The 25964-nt window shown below is 44.0% G+C and overlaps 1 protein-coding gene across 1 annotated transcript in view; it reads left to right on the plus strand.

Moving 5' to 3' along the window:
• Positions 1-6546: 6546 nt before the first annotated feature.
• BARX2 (BARX homeobox 2) overlaps positions 6547-25964 on the plus strand; it is a 76713-nt gene continuing 57295 nt past the window's right edge. Inside the window, exon 1 of the mRNA XM_047824298.1 lies at positions 6547-7109. Within this exon, the coding sequence (XP_047680254.1) occupies positions 6923-7109 (187 nt within the window). The 5' untranslated portion in view covers positions 6547-6922. The remainder of the gene's footprint in view (positions 7110-25964) is intronic.

Consider the following 25964-nt stretch of genomic DNA (forward strand, 5'->3'; position numbering starts at 1 on the left):
ACTAAAAATGTGAAGTTTTGGCTGGGCAACTCGGCTCCTTTTTCTTTTTTCTCCGCAGATTATGGATTTGTCTTGAATTTGTTTAGCCAACAAGATTTTCAAATGTCTCTCCTTTCCCCCTTAAAAACATTTTTTTTGATGTTTATTTTTGAGAGAAAGAGAGAGAGAGAGAGAGAGCAGGGGAGGGGCAGAGACAGAGGGAGACACAGAACCTGAAGCAGACTCTGGGCTTTGAGCTGTCAGCACAGAGCCAGACAAGGGGCTTGGACTCACCAACCGTGAGATCATGACCTCAGCCAAAGTCGGACGCTTAACCGACTGAGCCACCCAGGTGCCACACCTCCTTCCCCCTTTTTAAAAGTTCCTCTTTCTTACCCAGATTTTCATCCCTCTTAAAAAAAAAAAAAAGTCTACAGACCATGAGCCCAGGCAGGCATGCACACAAAGGCACACCCTCTCTGCGTAGACCTAAGTGGGTGATTAGCACCTATGTCCACGAGTTTGTACAAGCTCCTTCTTTCTGCGGAACCTAGAACGCAGAAACCATTACATTCTCTGACTGGCACACTGCACCCGGTGTCCTTGGTAAATGTTCTTCTGTATTCGCAAATGACAATCATACCAGCAAATTTCTTTAATCATTCAAAGCTCTCATGAGTGTTGTTTTACCTTCATGGGTTCGGAAGGCCGACTGGCCCCACGAGTCTTTCCCTGCGCTGGCTGACACAAGAGCCTGCTTGTCCTCGATTACGGGCCATGTGAATGTCCCACTGCTAAGTGCCTGTTCTCTGAGATCCTGCCTTGCTGGGTTGCTGACTAGCCCTGTGTTAGGGAACATGACAAAGAGTTCATGAGAAACCCAACCTGGCCTGCTTGAGGCAAAGGAGAGAATAAAAATATTTTATGAGATGATTTGAATGGGATGTCACCCAGTGGGTGCAGGATCAGGTTTGCTTTGTTTGTTTGTTGTTTTTTGGTTTGGTTTTGTTTTTGTGGGTTTTTTTTGTTTTTTTTTTTTTTTTGCAGACAAGAAAATGTAACAACTATAAATGAGTCAGTCTCTTGCGAAGTGCTCGTTAGAATGATTGACGCCTACAGATGTGCTGAGTCTGTGGCTGTAGGTGCCAGATGTTAAGTAGCACTTGGGGACTCTTGGTGGCCAGGCCATTTCCTTTTAGTGAACAACAGTCCTCTGCAACACTCCTCTGCTTCCTCCTTCCCCCACTTTTTATTTCTCGGTGGATCCTGGGTTTTGAACATGGAGCAAAACCCAAACCCAAACACAGCAAAATAGCAAAGGCTCTGATGCTTTTTAAAAAGCAGGTTTTTGGGGTGATGGTTTTTGGTCGCCAATTGAACTCAGGGCAAAGGTGGTGGGAGTGCCGTGCACACGATCTTGCATGGACTCTTTCAGCAAACCTCTAGTTGGCTGCCATCGCCCACATGTTACGGTTGGAGACCAGAGGTCAGGGGAGTTACTAAGTGATTGGCCAGGATGGAACCCAGATTTGCCTGGCTCAAAGGTTTTTTCCACTTACCCCAGGGCTCTGCCCCACTGCACATTGAGATGTGCCTTTTCTGTTTGTAGTCCTCTCCTTGGTGAAGGGTTATCCCGTGGAGAAAAATGATGTCGAGGCCAGGGATGCTCCAAACACTCATATTTATTTTCACCACATTATGACAAAGATAGGAGAGATCAAATTTTATTTGCCTGGCTATGTCAGTTGAGATAATCAAAGCACACAGGCCACTGGCAGCAATAGGGCTGTCTCAGGTCACGATAACACCAGTAAGAAAGGGAAAGGATTCGCAAAACTAATGATATTATTTGATTTAAAAAATGTTTTTAAAGTTTACTTATCTTGAGAGAGACAGAAATAGTACAAATGGGGGAGGTACAGAGAGAGAGAGAGAGAGGAGAGAGAGAGCCCCAAACAGGCTCTGAGCTGCCAGCACAGAGCCCTACTAGGGGCTCATACCCACAAAGCCATAAGATCGTGACCTGAGCCGAAACCAAGAGTCAGACGCTCAACCGACTGAGCCATCCAGGCACCCCACAAAACAAATTATTTTAACCTGTATACCAAACTATTAAAAATTTGGAAACATTTGCATGATTAACTGCATTTCCAGTCTTCATAACATTTTAGTGCTCTGCAGATATAGTTAATTGTCTTAGGTTTTTGTGGGTTATTTTTTCAGTTTAAACTTTTCCTCCAGAAAACTGTTTTGAGAAAAGACAGAAAGACTTACTCAGACCTTCCCAAGCTCATTTGTCAAGTGGATTACATTTGTGCCCTCTCTTGAAACGATGCTTTACCGTGTATGAGAGCAGTTCTTGTAAATTAATATCATCATTACAAATAAGCTGGCCTCCTTGTATACCACCTTTAACTTCTTGTTGTGCAAGGCTGCTGTGCTGGGCTCCACAGACGGCAGTGTGGGCATGGCCCTGGGGCCCAGGGGAATATTAACTTACAAGGCTTTCCCTATTTTGCTTTTACGTGTCTGAAACGATTTCAAAACTCAGCAACTGAAATACAAGTTATTAAATACACTTTACTAGAATATAAAAAGTTCTTTTGTCCCCCTTCCCTTCTTTGGAGAAAAGAGATTGGAAATGTATTTATAAGACCTTTGGTGTGGCTGCTTCTGAAGATCTATGTTGACACATAGCCCAAGGTTATAAAAGGATAAACTAAAAATCAAGCTGAGTTCATCTAGGGTGAAAGCCTGCATGCAATTTCAATGCTGCCCTAGAATTTTTAAAAACCACTTTGTTTTATTAAATTTTATAAGTTCTAGTTGAGTGGAGATACCAGGTGTGAACTGAAGTAGGAAAGAGGGATTTCTTGGTGTTTGACTGTCTGAGCCTCTTAACGTTGCAAAGATGTCCTTGTCCCCTTCTTTCTGGCTGGGCTCTGTCCCCAGGAATCAGGTGCCAGATGGAATGGGGGGCTGATTTCCTGAATTTTTATCCCCTTCCATGCCTGCCCAAGCGTGGCTCACTGCAGACGGTTCTGTTCCTCTCTGTGTGTGTTCCCCTCCCTGGGCACCAGGGCAGACACTGCCTGGGTAGAGTCACAGGAGGCTGGGAAGTGTCTGTGCGTCTCCAGCAGCTGGAAAAGGTTTGAGTCTCTTTGGCAGATGTTTGCTGTTCCAGCCACTTCATTAATGTTGGAAACTAAACCCCTGACTATTCCTGACCAAAGCCCCACTTCATGATTGACAGCTGGGGTGTGCTTCCTCCCACAGAAGCCCTTTACAGTCTGAGAGAAGGAGAGAGGGAGGGAAAAGAGAGAGATGGGAGCAAAATGGGAATTGGGCTAGATGCCATTGCTAAAAAACCAAAAATATCGAGAAAAGAGAGAGGCAAAGACTCATTTGAGGAGAAAGACCAATTCAGTACAAGTTAAGATTTCAAGTCCCATTATATGCTTGGGTCTTTCACACACACGTTATGGAATCATCTCAGCTTTCGTGCATTCATTTATTCATGACACACTGAGAACCTACTATGTGCCAGGTGCCATGCTAGTATTGGTTATACAAGATGAGTAACACACCAGGAGTTCATTGTCCAGTGAGTGAAATAAACATGTAAAAGATAATGCAGCAAAGGAATCACTACCACCGAGGTAGGAATCAACAGCCTTGGGGAGTGGGGAACAGTTTCACAGAGAAGGTGACATTTGAGATGGGTCTTGAACTAGTTTTTCAGGCAGGGATGGAGGGAGGGGGTAGGCTGTCGAGGGCATTCCCATAAAGGGAAAAGCTTGTGTAAATGCATGGATTATGAAAGGCCAACCTTGTGAAGTAGGTAGGTATTACGATTACCATTTATAATGAAAAAATGGAGGCTCAGCTTTGATTATAAGCGACAGACAGCTCGAGGCTCCAGACTCCCGGGATCTGGAATCTCTCTCTCCCCGCTACATCTGAGTCTTGTGCCCTCAGACCCCCTCTGCGAGGTGGAAAAAGTGGAAAATCCAAGGAGTTGAATAGAAATTCCTTAGCTATTTAAAACGCGTTAGATTTCAAATCGAAGGGCAGTGTGCGGGAGAGTGTGAGCAAATTTTGAGCCCGTGGTCCAGAGGCCAAGCGGGGAGCGGAGGTCCGGGGGTGGGGCGAGGCCAAGAGAGGCGAGGGCGATTGCCTCCCGCAAGGCGGTGAGGACTTTCCCCGCTGTCCCCTCCACGCGCTGCCTGCAGCCCCCGGTGTGGCAGCGCCGCGACACAGGGACACAGGAGCGCGGCTGCAGATCCGGGTTTAAAGAGAGGGAAGGAAGAGAGGAAGAGGAGAAGGAGCAAGGGAAGGAAGAGAAGGGGAGAAAGAAAGAAAACAGGATAGAAGATGGGGTGAAGAGAAGGAGGGTCGAAGAGAAAAGAGAAGGGAGACGTTACACAGGGGAGGGGAGGCCGAAGTGCTGGGAAGGGGAGGGGGGGGAGGCAAAGGGATGAATGGGAAGGAAGAAGTGGAGAGGAGTTAAGGCGGTTAAAGGGGCGGAGAGAACCAGACGGGGAGGAGGAGGGGGAATAAGTCTGGAAAAGGAGACAAGAGGTGCAGGGGAAAAAGAGCCATGCAAAGACTGGCCCGGTAAGAGTAACTCGGAGTAAGCGCGTCCCCAAAGCTCCCGGCAAGACCGGACAGTCCACACGGGTAACGCTGAGTCCCACTCCTGGGTCGCCCGGTAAAAGGAGAGGCTGTCACTCAGGTGCGGCGCCCCAGGCGCTGGAGCACTCCGGGAGGTGTGCGCTGCCCGTGGGGTCCTCCCCACGCCGCGCGCTCTGGAATCCCACCAAACACTCGGTTTCTCGGCGCCTGCCAACAGCTCCGCGCTCGCCAGGGAGAAAATATAACCCCCCACTCCAAATTGTCCTCGGCGCGAGCGCCGCGTCCCTGGGACCCGTCCACAGCTCGTGGAGCAGCTGGTCCCCGCTCCACCCAAGCCCTGGAGAACCCCTCTGGGCTGGCATCGTGCGACGGGGCCCGAGCCGAGCCGGGAGCGGTCCTCTGCCAGGCGCCGGACAGAGGACAGGCGGCGGGGACTACTGGCCACCGGGGCCCGGGGCGCTCCTGGGCCCAGCGCGACGACCTACAGTCCCTGTGGCGGGAGGCGCGCCGCCGCCGGGACACCTAGCCGCAGTCTTCGCGGGCCTTCGAGCCGCCTGTACGTGAAGGAGAACGAACGAAAACCATTCTAAATGGAGAGGAGGGGACGAGTGGGGACGCTGGCACATGTGAACACTTCGGGAATGAAGCTCCCCAAAGTCTCCCTGCCGGCCCTGTCTTATACTAGGCTCTGATCCGGTTTATTGCTCTCTATGTTCTCTAAGTGCCTACTTATTAGTCCTCCAGGTGTGTCCCTTCCGTTCGACCTGAACCACCCGCCCAGGGGCTCGCGTCCGCTTGCTTCCGCGGCGACTCGGACTCCTAGGCGAGCAGCTCCGCAGCGAGCCCGCCGCGACTCCGGGCCGCTTGCAGGTTCCGAGCGGGATGTCCCCAGCCCCAAACTCGGTCTGGGAGAAGGCCGTCCGCGTCTGTCATTCGACATCTCCCTCTCGTGCGTTTTCCTTCTGGCCCCTTGCACACCAGTTCGGAGACAAAATCGTGGGAAACCGGTGCCACCGGGCGGTTTCGGCCGGCCGCCGGGCGGGGTGCTAGGACGCAGGCAGCGGGAGCCGTCCCGGGCGCGGAGACCCGGCGGGGGCCCCCCTCGCCCACCAATTCCAATAGAACGCATAAGTTCCTACAGATATTGATTGGTTGGAACAGACTCGGAGGTTAGGAGCCCAGCAGGAAGAAGGCAAGCCCCCCCAGTAAGCACGTGTCCTCGCGGCTCTCCGAACGCTCAGCGTCTCGAGGGAACCGGGAACCAAAGCCACGCGGCCGGGAGCGGCCGGCGATGAGCCGCCGCGAGTGGGGCTGACGGCACGAGGGCCCGCAGGCACCGCGGGATCGTGCTGCGCTGGCTCTTCCGGCGGCGAAAACGGTTTAAAACGTTTTGCTAAAACTTAAAAAAAAAAAAAAAAAAAAAAAAAAAGAACGCACGCCTTTGGGGGATTACTTTTTATTTTTACAATTCATTATTGGGATAACGGTCAGGGCAAGGGTCATTTACGGTTTGGGATCTCGTGGGGGGCGGTCAGGTTTGCGGCTCCGCTGGGGGCAAGCGCGTGGAGGGAACTCGAGGGAGCGCCGAGGGTCCTTGGGAAACGGGGTATAAGGACCCGCGGTCGTCGGGGCGCCGGCCCTGGGGCCCGCAGCCTCAGGAGCCTCAGCAAGGACTCGACTTCTTCCTAGCGGGAGAACTAGGCGCGCCTGCCCGCCCCCCGCCCCGGGTGGCCGGTGGAGAGTACCGGACCTCCAAGGAGGCGCGCGGGGTCGCGTCCCGGAGGAGCGGCCGAGGCCGGGCCCGCGGGCGGGGGCGGCGCGCGCTCCCCGCACGGCGCGCACACCCGCGCGCGCACCCTCGGCACACACACCTGGAGCTCGTCCCAGGAGGGGGGCGGGGTGGAGAGCCAAAGCGAGTGTCTTAAAATAGAGAGGCTGGCAGAGGAGCGCGAGACGCCGCGAGGCGGGAGGAGGCGAGCGAGAGAGGCGGGCTCGAGGCGTGCAGGTCCGCGGCCGGCTCGCACGCGCGGACTGGGTGGGGTGGGCGCCGACGCCCCTCGGCGGACGGCCCTCGGCGCGGCTCAGCACCAGGCCCCGCAGGAAGCGCGCGCTGATTGACAGCTGCGCTGTCCCAAAAAGGCTCGGCGAAGATGCTGATCTAGACGCGCGGCCGGCGCGCCCGGTGCCCGCTCCCCTCCGCGCGCCTCCCGAGCCCGCCGCCTCCCGGCGGCGGAGGAGCCGGGCTGAGGTCCCCGCCGGCGCGCCAGCCCCCGCGGCCCCGGCCGGCCGGCGCTCTCCCCGGCTCACCATGCACTGCCACGCGGAGCTGAGGCTGAGCTCGCCCGGCCAACTCAAAGCAGCCAGGCGGCGCTACAAGACTTTCATGATCGACGAGATCCTTTCCAAGGAGACCTGCGACTACTTTGAGAAACTTTCCCTCTACTCCGTATGCCCGTCGCTGGTCGTGCGACCCAAGCCCCTGCATTCCTGTACCGGTAAGACGCGCCGCCGCAGAGCGGGGGTGGTGGTGGTTAGTGGGGTGCGGTAGCTTTCGCGCCGTTGTCGGGAGGTTTCCCGCCTCCGATCTCCCGCGGGAGGGCGAAAGGAAGGGTCGCGGGGATTCTTGTGTTGTGCGCGGGCCCGGGGTGGAGGGCTAGACTAGGCAGCGGCAGGCATCGCACAGGCGTCCGCGACCTGGGAAGGGCCAGGCAAGGTGTCGATCGCGAGCTTGGAAGTGGAGTGGAGGTAGCGGACCCCTAGGAGCGGCCGCTACCGCAGCGCGGGCGATCCTGCTCGCGGGAGAAAAGCTACCCCCTTCCCAGCGCCGCTGTGGTTTTCGGCCGGAAAGTTCAAACACTTGACCCGGTTCAACGCCTGAATCGTTGTTTCAGGACGTGGTGTTGCGGCTCCCCTCGAGTTAACTTGTCCAATCTCCTCTTGTCTCCCCTGGGAGTTTTACAAGTTAATCAGTATCCTGAGGTTCTCCACAAGATCCAGAAATCCTTGAACTTCACTTAAAAGGATCTCCCTCTGTGGCGGTAGTTCTTGAAGACGTCGCGTTGTGGTGCACGCAAGCTGAGGAGGTCACCTCTTTTTGTTTTAAGTGACTAAGAAAACAACAGGCATAACAATAAAAACATTCTTCACGTCTGGTTTCCTCTATCCACAAGAGCTAACTCAGGCCAATAGGAAAGATAACATTTAATAAATACATTGAAAAAGTCGTAGGTTTGTGTGGAAAGTAAGTCCAAAGGCATTTTTGAAGCTTTGAGTGCATTAAGAGAAGCTCCCAAGTTTCAAAGTGCACTCTGGCATTCAAAGGATTTAGGCTATCGAAAAGCAGGCATAGAAAAAAAAAAAAAGTTGAAGCAACTTTTATAAAGAAAACAAGTTATCAGCTGTGGTTTCAACTGAAGGTAAAAATTTAGTATTTCCCAACGAAAAGGAACTTTGAGTTTATGTTTGTGGCATGGGTGCCATGAAATAATTTAGTTATATTGAAAAAGTAAAGCAAAGAGCTAGCAGTGTTTTTATTTAATTATTATTATTATTATTGCTGGCAGTGTTTTTAAAAGACTTTTTTTTTTTTTAAACTTTCAGGCCTGAAGCTTCTAGTACATAGTTCTTGGAATCCTTGGTTTCTTGGATTGTCCCAAATACATACAGCAAAGTTATTTCAAAACCAAGTTGTTCCTACATGTATTTGGTTCTAAGATGAATACTATATTCAGTTATACCTTCGTAAAATAAATTTTATCTGTAAGGTGGGATTAGGCCTGATAGGCCATCACAAGACTTGAAATCCCGATTTTTAAGAACCAAGAAGTATATGAGACAAGAAACAACTAAGACACTTTAGGAACGAGGTAGATATCCTTGATGTGTATATTTTTACATTTATGTGTCTGCCATGTGCAAACCCTCGAATGAATAGACTACATATATGTTGGATAGGGGAGGTAGGCTGAATCTTGTAATGAGCATAAATTATCATGTGCTATAATAACTCAGACACCTTTGAGGAAAAATAAGATTTAATCACAAATTTCAATGCACCCTGCTAAGACATTGCCCTCCTGCAGGACCCTAGGACAAAACAGAACAAATCTGAACACCTAGGTGTGACGCAGGGCCGGCACAATTTTTAGCGACTTTCTGCTGTGTGTTGTCCTGAAGGCAGTTTTCCTGGCTTTTAGCAGTCACAGAATTGGATCATAGTAATAACATGCTAAAAAAAATAAAAAATTAAAAAAAAAAGAATAAATTGCTCAGAAAACAGAGGTCCAGTCATTAATACGGGCTGAGTAAGTTCTGTATTTCACTAAACCTTGTATGGGAAATCAGTCGGAAGGAAGTAAGTTGATTCATATGTAGTTTTGAGACTGTTAAGGGTGAATTGTACATATATCACGAGCTGAAAGTTTTGCTTAGCCTTGTGCTTTTGAAGTTCATTGATGGTTCGTATGAAAGGGTGGTTGTTGGTAATGATTTTCTTGCCCTGTCATTTCAGTGTTTACTTTCTTTAGATTGTTCTTTTGAAAAGGTCATGATTTTGCTCTCGTTGAGATTTAAAATATAGAAACTGGGATTTGCCAGTGGAATTAAGCCCATAAAAACTGGCTACAATAGTCCATACTTTCGGATCATAAGCCTTTAGTGGGTTTACAATTACAGTTAAAGCCTTACGTGTATTAGATCATGGGAATCCCATTAGTGACTTCTCAAGGGTTTTGCAAATACCACACTTTCAAAGAATTTTTGTTGTTTTTAACAGTTATGTTCAAGATCAAAAATCTTAGACTGGATAAACTTAATCTTTTTTTATTAATTAAAAAACTGGCAATAAGTTGCTGGCATTCATCATACAACTATATATGTAAATATACATTTGCTGGATAAAGATAATTATTTAGCACTTTTCATAGAACTGATGTATAAAAAGTTCAAATCAAGTGAAAGGCACAAATTGGAATTAAAATTACTGAACTTTCTCATCGTTTGGTTTGCTGTTCTTAAGATTTAAATAACTACCAGAAGTGAACCTTGCCTGGTAAAATAATGAAGAATAAAAAAAGTTACCACCCTGCACAATAAGTATATAAAATTGGGGTGGAACAAAAGCCACAGCATTTAAAAAGCCTCTACATAATTAAGTAGTCCTTGTTGTTTAGATTTAGTAATCCAGATGCCAATTTATGGTACTGAATCTCCTCAGGCAGAGGAACATGTATTCAAGTAAACTGAGAAATGGAAACATTTTTCATCAGGCAGATCATCACCTGACAGTCATTTATTATTAGACACTCTAACCTTGATGGAATACTCACCTCCAAAAAAATTGTTGTTTGTTTTAACAGGCCCTTTCTTATTACAAATGCAGTAATTTTAGGCTTAGGAGGCTGTCTCTAAATTTACTGAAGTTTCCCAAGAGATGTTCTACATCACAAAATAGGCAGGGAGGACGGGAATCCTATCCTTTGAGGCCAAGCTAAAGGAACATTTGTCATTAAATTTAAAATAAAATTTAAAAAAAAAGAAAAAACCAACTAAGCCCAAAGAGAGCCTCCATTTGAAAAAAAAAAAAAAGTTTGTTATTCAGACCATCTATGAGGGGTGAAATATGTTTGGAATTTATTTAGTGTGTAACGTGTTTTGTTTGTTTTGTTTTGTTTTGTTTAAATCTGGTAACAGCAATCCCCAATTAGAATGGGAATATACTGCCGTTTAGAAATCCGTTAACATTCTCTCATACGTGTTAGAACATTGACAGATTAAAAACCAAAACTGAGGTGCAGTTGAGGATGTCATAAATACTATTAACTCTTGAGTACATTATTTCACCTTTTTGGTTGTGATTAACGTTTCTTGGGGGGAAGAGTAGCTTGGAGAAATCTGGTTCCTCAGGCTGGAATCCATTGCAAAGATACTGGCAGAGTCGTTTTTGAAGGCTCTCTCTTTCAGTTTGACCTTTAGAAACAGGCGGTTTCTAAATTTGAGGATTGTTTGGAAACGATGAATAGCCTGCTTCACAAAAACAAGGATACAATTTATCCTACGGGTTTTCATGGGGATGCCGAGAAACCAACCTACTGTGCTAATTACTTAGGGTTTTATTATAATTACTTATACTTATAACCTAGAATTGCCCTAGACTTGCACATGCACATTTTGGGGGAAAGGTGAATTGTAGATATTTGGGACATTTTCAGCCTGTGACCAGCACAGGGCTTTTTTAAATAATCCACCAAAACCTATAGGCTAATTCCTTTCTCCTTCTCCGGTGGAATGGTTCTGTTGGATTTCCCAGTGACCTTCGGTGGCTAGTCGTGTCAAGCTGACTGTTGCGGTTACAGAGCTGGAAGGGATCGCAGAGGTCACAGTTAGAATCTAATCTAATCTCCCCAGTTAGAATATAGTTTTTTTTTGTGAAGTTCTGGGGTCACATCAGTGCTTAGACACTTTCAGTCCACACTGGGCACTGCTGCCCTTCTCGTTAGGGGACTCAGAAATCGAGAAGACTTTTCCAATTTGGTTACACACCCGGGATAAATCCGTGTACTCACACCCAAGGGACAGTCAACCAGCCAATTAAAAGGGGCATTTGGGGAAGGGTGTTTATCTTGAGATGGCATTGAGAACATTTTATCCTTTGGTGGGTCCAAGAGAAACAAGTTCTTTCGGGTGGTGTCCTTGGGTTCATTTTGATCACAAAGATTGGGTGTCATCCCAGTGAAAAATGAAATGAGGTGGGGACATGTGTAATGACTTCTTTGGGAGTTGGACAGCCAGCTATTGCTTTGTGGAGTTGGCTCCCGTGATTCCCCAAATCTCAGCTTGGTCTGTTAGTCTAAGACCAAAACCCACAGGATCTTGGGAACCTGAGCATTGAGGACTGAAATGTTAATGGAAAAATGTAAACTGGGGTTTGGGAGAATGATCATTATCACCAAGCATTTGCATTTCTGCCAGAGGCAAATAGGCTTTTATTAGCAATTACTTATAACTGCTTCTCCTGTTCCCATTCTAAGGGTAAATAAAATGAGGGGTGCACAGGATATAGGACTCATCCAGGGTCAGAATATATTTGGAGCTGCACTCTTCTGGGATCCTCAGCTGTTGTCTCATTTACTCCTTAAATTTTGTAACTCCTTTGTTAAACAGGGAGGCTCAGGGGACCCTTCGGAGTCAATTTGAACTAATGAATAGAGTTTATTAGCAGCTTCTTCTCCGGTTCTGATTTTCCTAATAACCCATGGGAGAATGTATAGTTCACATGTTAAAATGCCTCTCCAAATGTCTACAGTCTTTTGTATCATTTAATTTAATAATTTCATTCTACAGCTATTTATACTTGCTTGGTGATGGCACTGTTACTGAGTCCTTGTGTTTAAGTTTATTGTAAATCTTGACTCACAGTTGGGGTACTTTAAACATTCCTCTAAACTACCTGTAGACTCACTACTGAGCCCTTTGTTCTTCTCAAGAACATATGATGGGCAGTTTGGAATTGGGATAGGGGAACATTATGACAATTTAATATTTTTGCTTACCATGTAGAATTTTGTCTTTGAACTCCACCTAAAGGGTGTTATCACCAACCGAACTATCATATTAATCCCATGAAATACAACCAAAATGAAATGGTGTAGACGGTAACTCCTTAATGAAACCAGTCTGCTCAAGTTCTTGTTGGTTGTACCTCTCTCGATTAAAACTGCATTTGGATACAAGCGTGGACTGCATAAAGTTGCTAGTTTTATTTAACCTACCTAGGGAATCTAAGTGAAAAGATTGTTAGCTTGAATGTATGTATCCCAAGAATCTATAGGAAAGCAGTAAGGATTATAAAAGCTTGTTTAAATTGTAAGGAGAGATTAAAATGAAAAAAAAAAAAAAAAGAAAAGGGAAGGAGTAGGGAAAAAGTAAAAGAGCGGGTTTCCCTAGAACTCCTGACGCTTCTCCATTCAGCTTTGCACGAAGCCCCTGTCCTTCAGCATGACCTCCCCCCCACCCCCCAGCAGAACTCATGGGGCTTCTGAGATACCTGTCGGTGCATGGATAGTAAATGGCTAAAGTTGATTTTGCTTCCATACATGCCGGACCCCTTAAAACGAGCCACCCGGAGTCTGGGCCCTGCCCAGCATTCAGCATTCACTGAGGGGAGACTGAAAAAATGTTAAGCCAAAAACATTTTTAGGTGTCATTTGCATGTTGTTGTGCAGTCTGGGAGGAACAGAGATGAAAAGCTTAGGTAGGCCATGCGATCTGAGTCTCCCTCATCTGTACTAATCCTGTGAACTTTGGTGGGTGTCCCAGAACCTGCCCCGCCAGCGTGCGGGCTGCGTGAATCCAGCTCCAAATTGAAGTTAACCCAGGGCCTGTGGCCGAACCCGCTGATGAACTTTTCAGTGGAATGTGGGACCAGAGGATTGGAACAGAGGGGCTGTAGGGATTGGGTTGAGATGTACAGATTTAAGCCTCCTTTGACATCGTTCTTTGGGGAATGCTGGTTTACACCACAGCTCATGGAGCTGGTGCTTTCAGTGTGGCACCAGAGATGAACCCCACGTTCACAGCTGGATCAGCCTCTTCACCGAGGGCTGCCCAGAGCCTACGGGTGTTCCGAACTGTCAGGAACCACGCCTGTAAGTGGCCCACTTCCCTCGGAAGCAGCATGACAAAGTGGGAAAAAGAGAGGGACTGTGGCTATTCGGGTGAAGGCCCTTGACGCATGTGACAAGCCCTTCTCGGCTGCCTCTCTGGTGCCTGTCTCTGCGTTAGCTGCCTGTGAGATTGGAGTGGTTATTTCTTCCTCTACAGCACAGTTGACGGGATTAAAATTGACATCAGAATGTATTAATAATGGGGTTCAATTCAGAACCTTGTATAAACTTGGTGATATTAACAAAACAAACGGTTCCAGAATGAGAAGTTTTTGTTTGTTTGTTTGTTTGTTTGTTTGTTTGTTTTTAACCAGAAAACCTTTGCATACTCTCAGGATTTAATTTATGTTTATTGCAGCTTAATAGCAGTTAGAAAAAAAAAAGTCTTGTGAAAATGAATGCTCTAAATAAAAACACAGTTAATTTTCCATTACAGTGTCTAATTACTCATCATCACCAGGGCATTTTTATATGGCAATTTAACTTCTCGAAAGTGGAAACTTGGCATACGTTTAAGGAAGAAAGCAGTGCTCCTAGATAGGTATCAGAAGATGGTCTAATTATGTTTGGGCTAGAGTTGACTCTTACACATGACTGCCCTGGAGGAGATGGGGGGGGGGGGCGAGGGCGGGGTGGGGGTAGAGGGCCTCACTTTAGTTGCAAAAGAAAGTCTCTGGTTTCTTTAGTGCCAGTTGAAACTGAATACGGAGGGAGATAATTCTGAACGTTAGATGATGTGCAAGTACATCTGAAAAGGGACCCTGCCAGTCACCAGCTGAAGCTGATGTCAGGACTACTTGATAGGCCTGGAGAACAGCTATATATGCTTTCTGACTCCACTGGCAGAGTTCATAAAGATGAACATGGCCTTTCTCCAAGGAAAGGTCAAGATACGACTGAATAGAAGCCAATCTGGGAGGATCTCACCATGAAACTAAATACATTAAGAGTTCAAGCAGACAGGCTTACGTGATTCCTTTTTACTGCATCCTTCTAGCTTACCAACACGTCCTTAGCAGCATGTTCCTCTCGATATTGGGGATAGATAAACATTTTCACAATGTGCATTGAAAAGGATTGCCTGCCACCTCGGTGATGTCAGTGTCACTATTAAAAAAAAAAAAAATAACAACAAAAACCCTTAGGTGCGATCCGTGATATGATGATGGTCCTTTGGCTTTTCTTATTCAAGGATCGCTTATGAAGTGTGGGAAAATGGAATGGTCTTGGGCTTGGTGCAGTCTCATGAAGTCGTGGCTGTATTTCCACCCCAGGAATACCCGGCGAGTTCCTGATACTGATGAACCTGCCAGCCTCTACCACCCACTTCCCTCTCCTCAGAGTTCTTTTCATTCTGTAACATAACCTTTGTTGAAATTCAGGATTATGGTCATTTCACAGACCGGAGCACAGCTGCTTGTAGACTGAAGGAAGTTCAAGGTAGATGTTTAGTTTAAGCAATATCTATAGGAAGCGACTTTGTACATTTAACTCATGGTAACTTACAAAGAACAGAGTTCTCGTTTTATCTCTTCTGTGGTGGGGAAATACCTTGGGCACAGAGAGTTGCCCAGACTCCTCTTCCTGAATCCTGCTTTATTTATCCCAAAGGCAGTTATAAACTTGAGATATGTTAGAGATACACTGAACCTTCTTATTCACATTCATAACAGTCATAGAAAGAGTGACTGGTTTTTTTTGAGTGCCTAACGTGTAATAAGCATGGGACTGAGTGCTCTATGATCAGCTTCAGATCATCTCTAAGAGGTAGGTGTTACTATTGCCACTTTACCAATGGAAAGCCGAGAAGTAATTTTCCCAAAGTCACAGGACATAGAAAGATCTCTTACAAAGCAATGAGAAAAAGGGCAGGTAGAAAAATTCGCCGTTCATAGAAATGAGTATCCAGATGGTAAAGATGAAAGGATGTTCTGCCTCACTGTTAATCAGGAGAACACACATTAAAATGAGATACCATTTCATACCCATCAGATAGGTGGAAATCAAAGAATCTGACTCTATTGATCGATGACAGCGATAGACATTCTCATACACTGGTGGTGGTGGGAATGTTTTTTCGCTATGATTCTTTTGGAGAGCAGTGTAGCAATACCCGTAAAGCTACAGATACACATGTACCTTCCAGCCCCCGCTCCCCCTCTGGGCTGATGCCTTGTATGTGTGCAGAGGGACACCTGTTTAAGACTGGTCATTTTTGTGTTGTTTGTGATAGTGACAAATCTAAATCAAACTGCCCTTCAGAAGGAAAAAGGATAAAAGTACATGTGCTCCCTTTAAGCAGTGAAATTCTATACAATGAAAATGAATGGACCAGATCTATTTGTATGAATATGGATGTTTTAGAAATACAGTGTTGAGAAAAAAACAAATTGTAGATTGATACCTACAGCCTGATACCATTTATATGCTGCTTGAAAACATGCAGACTGATACATATTGTTGAGGAAGGCAAAGGTATGGGATTAGGAAGGCGACCCACAGGTTTTTATTGTCCTATGTCATAGTTTATTAAGGAAAAGAAAAGGCCTAATGTAAAATATGGCCAAACATCGAGATTTAACAAAGCTTGGTCGTGGGTATACAGATGTTCATTACATTATTCTTTTCTGTGTGTTTGAAATTTTTCGTAATATAAACATTGAAAAATGATAGTATGGGAGACCCTAGATGTCCATGAAACTCTTAATCTTGTGGACCTTTTGATGGCTTTCTTAATAGCTTTTCTGCCCTGAAACAGGGGAAGCTTTTAAAAGCAGCCTTGTTGTACGCAATCTCACAGTGGGGAAATAAAAACACTTTATAATTAGATACATGTGTACAACTCTCACTAAAACAACCACTGTAGCTTCTGTAATTGGCTTTTGGATCTCACTTAACCTCCCCTGGCTGGATGGGGGCACTATTATCACCAGGATAGCTGTCGTTTCCCCAAGTAATACTTTGGCATATGAGTAAGCGCTCTCTGAGCTGGGCACTCGGACTAGGAGGTGATTGCTCCAAGAAGTGTTTGTTTTAAATATACATCCATAATCATGCAAGCAAGAGTCATTAGGTTTTTTTTTTTCTCTTCTTAGTGATGTTTAAAATCACAATAACTTTTTTTTTTTTTGCATCTTGCATTTGTATGTATTTGCTGATATGATATACCACCCTTGGCTTTTGAGCAAGGTTTGTCCATTGCTAGTGACAATTTAACTTTAAAAAAATTGTCTGGGGATAGCTGTGAATACCAAAGAATCTAAGTTAAAATGTAGCTTATTAGAGGGAAGAATGATGTTGGTATTGCCATATGAAATGACCAAGTGCTCCTTATATTTTGGAGCTGTGATTTTATTTTTTAGTTTTATTTTTTAAAGTTTATTTATTTATTTGGACAGAGAGAGAGAGCAAGTGAACATGGGGAGGGGCAGATAAAGAGGGGAGACAGAGAATCCTAAGCAGACCCTGCACTGTCAGGACAGAGCCCAATGTGAGGCTCGAACCCATGCACCATGAGATCATGACCTGAGCCGAAATCAAGAGCTGGACGCCCAGCCAACTGAACCACCCAAGCACCCTGGACCCATGATTTGATTTTAAAACTTTGATATGTGTTATCAAGGCTTGTTAAGAAGGGATGAGAACTGTTACCATGGAAATCACATAGATAGCTGTGTGTTAGGAATAATAAATGGCCATCCTGTGGTTTGGAGAAGTTAACCTAGACCATATTACTCTACAGTGACAACTGTGGTGGCAGGTGCTTTGCTCAGCCTGTCTTAACATCCAAGACCTTTTTTCTTTTCTCTGCAAAATAGTTCCAATTTAGAAATACTGCTGTTAAGATATTTGACAAAAATGTGGCCTTTGGGGGCTTTATCTCTCTGCATCCCTCAAAGGGAAAATATTCTTCAGTGCGGCCCAAACAGGAGTTGGCCAACGCGTTTCCCCTTCTTAGACCACCCCTCTCTGCCTCAGTACAGCTGACTCTTGAACAACACGGGTTTGAACTGCACAGGTCCGCTTGCACATGGATTTTTTTTATATATAAATACAGTACAGCCCTGTGGATGTATTTTTTCTTATGATCTTCTTAATAACATTTTCCTTCCCCCAGCTTCCTTGATTGTAGGAATACAGTACATAATACACATAACATGTAAGATATGTGTTAACTGCTTAGGTTGTGGGTAAGGCTATTAGTAATTAAGTTTTGGGGAGAATCAGAAGTTAGATGGTGATTTTCAGGCACACTGCAAACTCTTTCTTGTCCAAGAGTCAACTGTACATACAGAGAAGCAAAGAAATCTAAGTACTGTAGGGCCCACATCCCACCCGGACGATCTATAGACAGTGCCACAGGGCTTTCTTTGGTGCTCAGCAGTGCAGCCACGGTCAGCAGCAGGAATTAATGACCACATATAGAGGATTGTGGCCAAATTGGACATGACTGAAGGGACAGTGGATCTGTCAGTTTTGTTGTCCGTGAACAGACTTCCACGAGTTGCAGGAACAAGTTCTGCAATTTATCTTAACCCGTGTAGGCACTTGCAGTGGCCAGAGTAGATCAGACGGCTGAAATTTTCACAGTGTCTTACTCAGTCAACCTTCTGGATCTTTTCAGTGAAATCTTACTCCTCATAAAATGGACCAGCTGGGCTGGAGGCAGTGAAAGGAGAAAACATTATCAAGAAAAAGTTCCAGAGAGCTGCCGCAGGATGCTCTAAGTAGGATAAAATGCAGAAGGACCTGTTCTTGCCACCCGTGGAAGTCTGTTTGTTGGCAACAAATCCAACAGGTCCACCTTGGATCTTCTGTTTGGAACTCCTTGGGAAAAGACAGGCAAGGATTTAGAATATTTACGGTTACTTCTCAGCAAGTTTCACTGAGAGAGAGAGGTAGGAATCCTCCCAGTTCCAATCCAGCTTCCTTTTCTTCCTTTTCTAATTATTTTACTGAAATAATTGGTAAGTCGCCCCAGAGGACATTGTTTTGGAGGATGTTGTTAATTGTGTTATCCCTGGATATCATGGCAACTCATTATTGCTCTTAGCACGTTAGACAGCTGTGTGTTCTGGAAGCATGTTTTCAATCCTCAGTTTAGAGTACAGCATAGAGGAGCATTCTGTGGGAGCTCCGGTTTTGTTTTTTTTCAAACTGGGACATTGAGCCTTGGAAGTTAGAACAATTAGCTGCATAAGCAGAGTGTTTCACTTGTCAGGTAACTGCAAAGTTAAAATAGAAATAATTATAAATGGTAACCGCGTGGCAGACACATTCCTGCATTGAGGCATTTACCTTAAAGGGAGACCCTCTCTGTAATAGTTGTGATCACTGCTTTTCCAGTGAGAAAGATGAGACACAGGGACACTAAGAAATAGATAGTAACAAGGTCACATGAGTAAGTGGCAGAGTTGAGATTGGAACTCAGGTCTGTTTCTTTCAGTACAAAGCTCCGTACTGTATATAATCATATGAAAATGCGTAAATTAGAAGTCACATTTGTCCCTTTCCATGGAGTCCATAGAAAGTCTGTACTTTATATAAAGCAAGGCCCAATGAATGTGAAGGAGTTTACTTTGAACGTGGTAACTCCTTTACACATATTGCCAATCACTTAGTGTGTGCCCTCCAGTCTTTCCTTTCCTGAAATTATTTGGGTCTCTGGATGATTCTAGACAAATTCTAAGAAGCCATAAGGTCTTTGGAGTAAGATTGTGGACCTACTGCCTTCTGGCTGTGTGATTCTGAACACATCTCCTTGCCCCTGGATACTAGTGTCCTTCTCAGTATGACATTCCCAAGGCTTCTTTCCTTAAGGTGTTTCCATGAGCTATGATTCTTTGAATAAAGCTTTTCTGTGGGGCTCAAAGGTGGAATTCCTATTCATTCATTCTTGTGACCCAGAGAGAAAGAATATGTATGCTTAACCACTAAATGCCAGTCGACTGCCTTGTGAGTTAAGACTTGGAATATTTTTCATGAAATATTCACTATTAAGTTTAGTGGGGAAAAAAATCTGGCTATTGGTTTGGCATCACTTTAAAAAGAATAAGAGACTAATTTTTTTCACATTATATCTAATTGGGCTGGGGTAGGTTCTGGGAAACTCTGTTTTCAAAAAGAGATTGTAATGATTTTAGTGAAAAGTCAAGTTTGGGAGCCATTGTAGTGTAGATACCAGCTTAAAGGTGAGATTGATAGAATTTGTACCCTATGACTCAAATATAGGAAGCTGGTTTAATGGAATGATCCTTGTGGATGGATTTTGAGTCAGATGGCACTGTTTGACCTTAGGCAAGTTATTTAAACTCTCTGACTCTCAATTTCTTCATCTATAATGGAAAGATAATATTAACTGCCTAATAGGGTTAGTCATGTAGGTTAAATGAGATAATGCATATAAAGCTTTTAGCATAGTTCCTGGAGCGTAAGTGCTCAATAATTGATAGCTTCGATTAAAAACAATAATCTTATAATCATAACCATGTCTTGGTTGTCTGAAGCACAGTCCTTTAGAGAAAGATCACTATCCTTGATGAATTAAACTCACGAAAAACGAAATATCCTTAAAAAAACCACTTCACTCTAGGGCATTCTTGTGAATTATGTCATTTCACTAACTGCCTTTTGAGGCCTCTTGCATCCTGGGTGGTCTGGGAGCCAAGTTCAGGTCTTTATGAATAGACATGTTTGATTCCCTCACCTTTCTGTTTTATGATATAAATTCAGAATTTTGTAAATTCCTAAATGAGTGGCACAAACAGGTCAACATGACATCGTCACAAACTGTGCTTTGTTATGTCATTTTTTACAAGAGTTGCTCAGGATTAATTACCTGTAGGAAACGTTTCATCATACAGCTGTGTATCTCAAGAACTGTTTTAGAAAAGTGGCAGAATTTCTCAAGTTTAAATACTTTTGTTCTTTGAAGAGTACAGTTAGGGATAGTCTTGTACAAGAGAATATGAATATTCTTCTCTTATTTCAGAGTACTGAGAGAGAAAAATAATTCAGTTGTGACCTTTTTTGAGGTGATGTGGGAAAAGGTAGGTTGGGAGACAGTCATTGTCCTAGTATATTGGTCTGTGATTCACAGGGAGTTCCAAATAAAGCCCCTGTTCTACAGCTTTTAAATTGGTAGAGGGGCTAGTTGAAGATTGCATTCTGAATGGTAATGGTGACTGTTGTGTGGATGGGATTGTGTGGACAAGGGCTTTACATGGACTTCTCCTGGAATTGTGTTTCTCAGCTAGCCACTGGTATCTTAGGAGATAAGTAACTGCTAATGAAATACTTTAATCAGTGAATCCCCTCCATAGTGTGAGAAAAATTCTCTTGATGAGGAGTTCTCGCCTTCCATGGTATGAAGGAAGCCCCAGTGAACAGGGTGGTACCTCTCTCCACCCATTTATCATGATGATTCCTACAAACAGTGTCTAATGACATCATTCAGTTTCAGTGGTGGGTTGGGGGCCAAGTGGAAGCAGGTGAAATAGAATGAGTTGATATGTCATTAAGGCCACCATGGAGAGGTAGTGATTGGCATAGAGAAGACTCAACTGGTTCCCTAAATTCCTCAGAACCAATGTTGAAATAGGACTCAGTTGGAGATAGAGATTTTTGGCAGCTTGTTGAGAATTTTCTGGTAAAGCCATGAACTCAGAAAAGCAGTGTGTACATATGTCTATCACAGTAGTAGGGGCATAGGCAGAAATGGGTTGGGGATGAGAAGGAACGTTGGCAAGTGGAGAAAGGAAGAGTCGAGGGTCAGGAAATGGGTTATACTACTGAAGACTGAAGCATGGTTCCTTAGATGCCTGCTCAGCATGTATTGTCCCCAGCAGGAAGACAGATTTAAAAATGAGAATGGAATATTTCATTTTGGAAATTGCCCTGTGAGTACGTGCTTATTACCAGAGGCGTTCCTCATCACTGACAGCCATTGATGGCTTCTGATCGGGCAGTGGCCCGCCCAGCCACTCATGTTGCCTAATTATTATATATAGTAAGGATGCTTTAAAGAATTTCATCATCCTGGGTCACAAAACGATCATTATTATTACATGATAATACAGTATGCATGCAGTGCCAGGCAGGAAATCGCACGTACTTGATATAAAGAGGCCGTGTGGGAGCAGAGTTCAAAGTGGAAATCCTGCCAGAAAACCTTTCTTGGGCCCTTCACTGCCTCAGTTTCTGCTATTGATAAAGCAGACCTACTCCCCCATGTGTTGGGGAAGAGTGATAGATTAAGGAGTACCAATTTAATGCTTTGCAAAGATAAAGGTGTGGTGAACATGCACAGACTTCACGCAAGATTAGCCACGCAGTCTCAGGGTAGTAACGTACATGATTACTGTGTTTCTCTAGACCGCTAGGCCAAAGGCGAGCCAAATTTGGCCGGCCACCTGTTTTCCTACTGCTATGAGCTCAGCATGGTTTTTACAGTTGTAAATGGAAGAAGAGAAATCAAAAGAAGAAGACTTATTTTGTGACATGTGGAAATTACCTGAAGTCCCAATACCTCTGTCCATAAAGTTAGATTGGAGCAAAGCCACGCCCACTTGTTTCCATATTGTGTTGGGTGGGCTTTCATACTTCAACAGCAGAGGGAAGCAGTTTCAACAGAGACAGTATGGCCCACAAAACCCAAACTATTTACTGTCTGGCCCTTTACAGGAAAAGTTTGCAGACCCTTGAACTAGACTACTGGAAGTCGGGTTCCTCTGTTGTGTAATAACGGTTATTACTGATCCACAACATGTGATGTCATCTTAGTTATTTCAGGCCACAAAATACCTCCTTTGATTCATCACAGACCAGGGTTCTGTTGTCATCCTGTGATGTGTGAACGGCCTTGGAAGTGGGAGTTTACTGGGAAATTTTGTAGGGACGCTTTTAAATTGAGACAAGGCTCTTGGAACTAGGGTTGAGTTTCTGACCCTTTCTAGAAATAACGCAAGAGTTTTCTGCACCAAGAGAGGGGTTAACAATATTTACAATAAAGTAGTCAGGATTCAGTTGAATTCTGGGGACTTTTCTTTGCTGTCCTAACCCTCAGTGGGTTTTCCCAAAGGAAATCTGAAGATGAAAACTTTTTAGAGTCTTGGAGTACCAAAATTACTGACATTTTTCAGCTTGAGGTTTGGGTGACATTTTCTTTATTTTCTTTATTTTTAAAAAATATTTTATTTTTAAGTAATGTCTACACCCAAACATGGGACTCGAACGTACAAGTCCAAGAACAAGAGTTGCACAGCTCAGGGCACCTGGGTGGCTCAGTCTGTTAAGCGACCAACTCTTGGTTTCAGTTCAGGTCACGATCTCACAGTTTGTGAGTTTGAGCCCCTCATTGGTCTCTGTGCTAACAGTGCAGAGCCTGCTTGGGATCCTCTCTCTCCCTCTCTCTTTTCCCCTCCCCCACTCACATGCTCCCACCCGCTTACTCTGTCTCTCAAATAAATAAATAAACTTAAAAAAAAAAAAAAAGTCGAAAGCTTTTCCAATAGAGCCAGCCAGGAACCCCTGGGTAAACTTTTACATACTTCTCACTTGACTTTAATTTCTTGTCTGTCCCTGGAAATAATAGCAATAATAATACAAGTTCTGCACTTACATGACCATAGCTCTCTATTGTGGTCACACATTCTGCCTTGGAAATTCACACCTTTCGGAACTTTCAATTATTCAGGGTCAGGGGGCCACCAGACTTTCAGGAAGAACAAACTATGATTCTCTTGGTGCCTCAGTGCACTCTTATTTTGTTTTAGGCACTTGGGTTAGGATGAGGCTTCTAGTGTCTGAGGCAGCCTTTGAGCTAATGGAGCCCTTTCGGAAGTGGGAGATATGAAATAAATTTGATTCATGATAACTTCCTACCCACTATATTTATCCAGTCACGGCGCTGAGAATCCTTCAGACATTGCCCTTACCACTAAAATGGACTTGGAAAGAGGTGTGTATACTGGAAGGTAGGTTAACTTAAGAAGAAGAAATCACCGACGTCAGTAGGCACTGTTTGACCTCAAAGAGAAGCATACACGCTACCTCTGATTTTTTTTTTTCTCAAAGAGAAGGTACACGCTACCTCTGATTTTTTTTAAACTCCAAGTGGAGATGAACTTGATTAAGGGACAGTAATAACAATGATAAACAAAATAAATATAAACACAAAATTAAATGTAACATCAAACACTTATTTAATACTATTATTTCTTGCACTTAAAAATGAGGAAACAGAGAAATAGACCTCTTCTTGGATGGGATAGTATGGCAGAGGAGAGGAAATCACATTTTAGGTGGTATAGAGATTAATTATATTGGGAGATAATCTCTGATTTCTACACTGCTAATATAGAAAGTGGGGGGAAAAAGCCCTACTCAAAATATATGGGTGGAGGAGTAGAGGAGAAATCCCAACTTTGTCACAAATAGGGAACTCTGTTGCTTAATTTGGAGCTTAGACTCCTGAAGGATTTCTTATTTTTATTTATTTATTTATTTAAATTAAACATTTTTTAAATGTCTATTTATTTTTGAGACAGAGACAGAGTGTGAGCGGGGGAGGGGCAGAGAGAGAGAGAGGGAGACACAGAATCCGAAACAGGCTCCAGGCTCTGAGCTGTCAGCACAGAGCTCGACACAGGGCTCGAACTCAGGCACCGTGAGATCATGACCTGAGCCAAAGTTGGACGACCAGCTGGCTGAGCCACCCAGGTGCACTCCCCGCCCCCAAATTTCTCTTTCTGAAAAGTAGTGCTGCCTGGGTACAGAGTAGATCTGCAGCAGTATTTTAAGAAAATTTCTGATTTTCTCTTATTATAACTCATTTGATTTTCCTTACCTAGTTCTTTATTTCTAGACTATAAAACTCCCTGGAATGATTAGGGTATCTTTTTCCCCAAGGAATGGTGAAGTCCTGGCTGAAGTCCTAGGGAATCCATTAGTGTCCAAATTTGCCAAGTGAGTGAAGGGTGGGCGCTGTTCAGTACTTTACCCATCATGCTTTACTGCCTTAGGTACTGTTCCAGGATGGGTATAATTTAACTTACCTTATTGTTAAGATTAAAAAAATTAAATGTGAATAGGTAAAACTGTTTATACAGTATATATACGGTATAAAGAATAACAATATAGTGAACACCTGTGTGTGACTTCCACTCAGTTTAAAGAAAGGACGTTTATTCTGAGGTTACCCTGTGCCTCTCCCCAACACTGCCCCATTCTTCTCCTCCATTAGAGGTAACCAGTATTTCCATTCTCTGTTCATATCCTGCTTTTCTCTGTAGTTTTACCATATGTTTGTATCTCTAAGTTACAGATTGCTTGACTTTGCTCGTTTTTTAACTTCATATAAACGTAAGTATGCTGTGTGTATTTTTTGTGACTTGTGTTTGCATGTAACACTGCATTCCCAAGATTCATCTATGTTCTGTGTGGCTGCAGTGTGTTTAGTTTTTTCCTGGCTGTGTACTATCCAGCGTATAAATACGCATTTACCCATTATGTTGGCGGACTTTGGGGTTGTGTCCAATTCTTATTAGCAATATCATTGTTTTGAACATTCTTGTTAAATTCCTTTTCTTAAACAAGTGATCAGGAGTATTCACTTAAATAGTTTTTCTATGAAAAGGATAGTCTTACAGTTTAATGAAAATTGTAATATGTATTTTTTAAACAAATAGGTGTTGTTTTTATTTGGATGCCTGCTGCATATTAAATGGATTTATTTTTGATTGCTTTTTTGGTTAACTTTTTTCCAGAATTGAAAATGATTTGTATGTTTTATTTTCTAATGAATTGAAGCATTTATTGGAAAAAAAATCCCTGGTAGAGGTTTTATATATTTTAAAAATAATTTTTAAATGTTTATTTTTCAGAGAGAGAGAGAGAGAGAGTGCGTGAAATCAAGCGGGGGAGGGGTAGAGAGAGAGGGAGACACAGAATCCCAAGCAAGCTCCAGGCTCTGAGAGGTCAGCACAGAGCTTGATGTGGGGCTCGAACCCACGAACAGTACAATCATCACCTGAGCTGAAGTTGGACACTTAACCGACTGAGCCACCCAGGTGGTTTTAAAATTTTTATTTTTTAATAAACAAGGTTGAAAACAAAGTAATCGTAACTAGAAGGTGAAGTACTTTCTTCTCTAAATGAAACATTAAGTAAGCTTTTTGTCATCCAGAGCAACAGAGAGCAAATACTGCATTATATAGGTAACATGGTCTTTGCTCCACCCGTTTCCTTATAGACTAGAAAAGAAATGTTTAATTTGGACATTTTTCAACCTAAAAAGATAGTCGTTAAAAACTTTCTGAAATAATCTATGGAGTTGTACAAAGGCACAGAGGTTTAAAGCAGGTAGGGATCTATACTCCACCCCGCTGTTTTTGACTGGAAAGAGACCCAAAGCCCAGGGTAATTACGTTACTTAACCAAGACCACAGAGGGGCCTGCCATGCCTTTTAAATGCAGCTTTTCTCAAAGAGCTACAGGAACCCACAGTTTCCTTTGTAAGTCATCAGCCGCTTTTCCCGGTCCTATTTTTTGCTTCAGTGCATCTTAACTTATTTAGGATCATTTAAAAAATGAAATCATTAATCAAACCTCTCATGACAGTTTAAGGCTTGATTTTTAAAACTGCTTTTCCCCACCCTGTCAAGTGTGCTGACCTTAGAGAGATTTTAT

This window comes from Prionailurus viverrinus, chromosome D1 (genome assembly GCF_022837055.1).
Source record: "Prionailurus viverrinus isolate Anna chromosome D1, UM_Priviv_1.0, whole genome shotgun sequence".
NCBI classification, from domain to species: domain Eukaryota; kingdom Metazoa; phylum Chordata; class Mammalia; order Carnivora; family Felidae; genus Prionailurus; species Prionailurus viverrinus.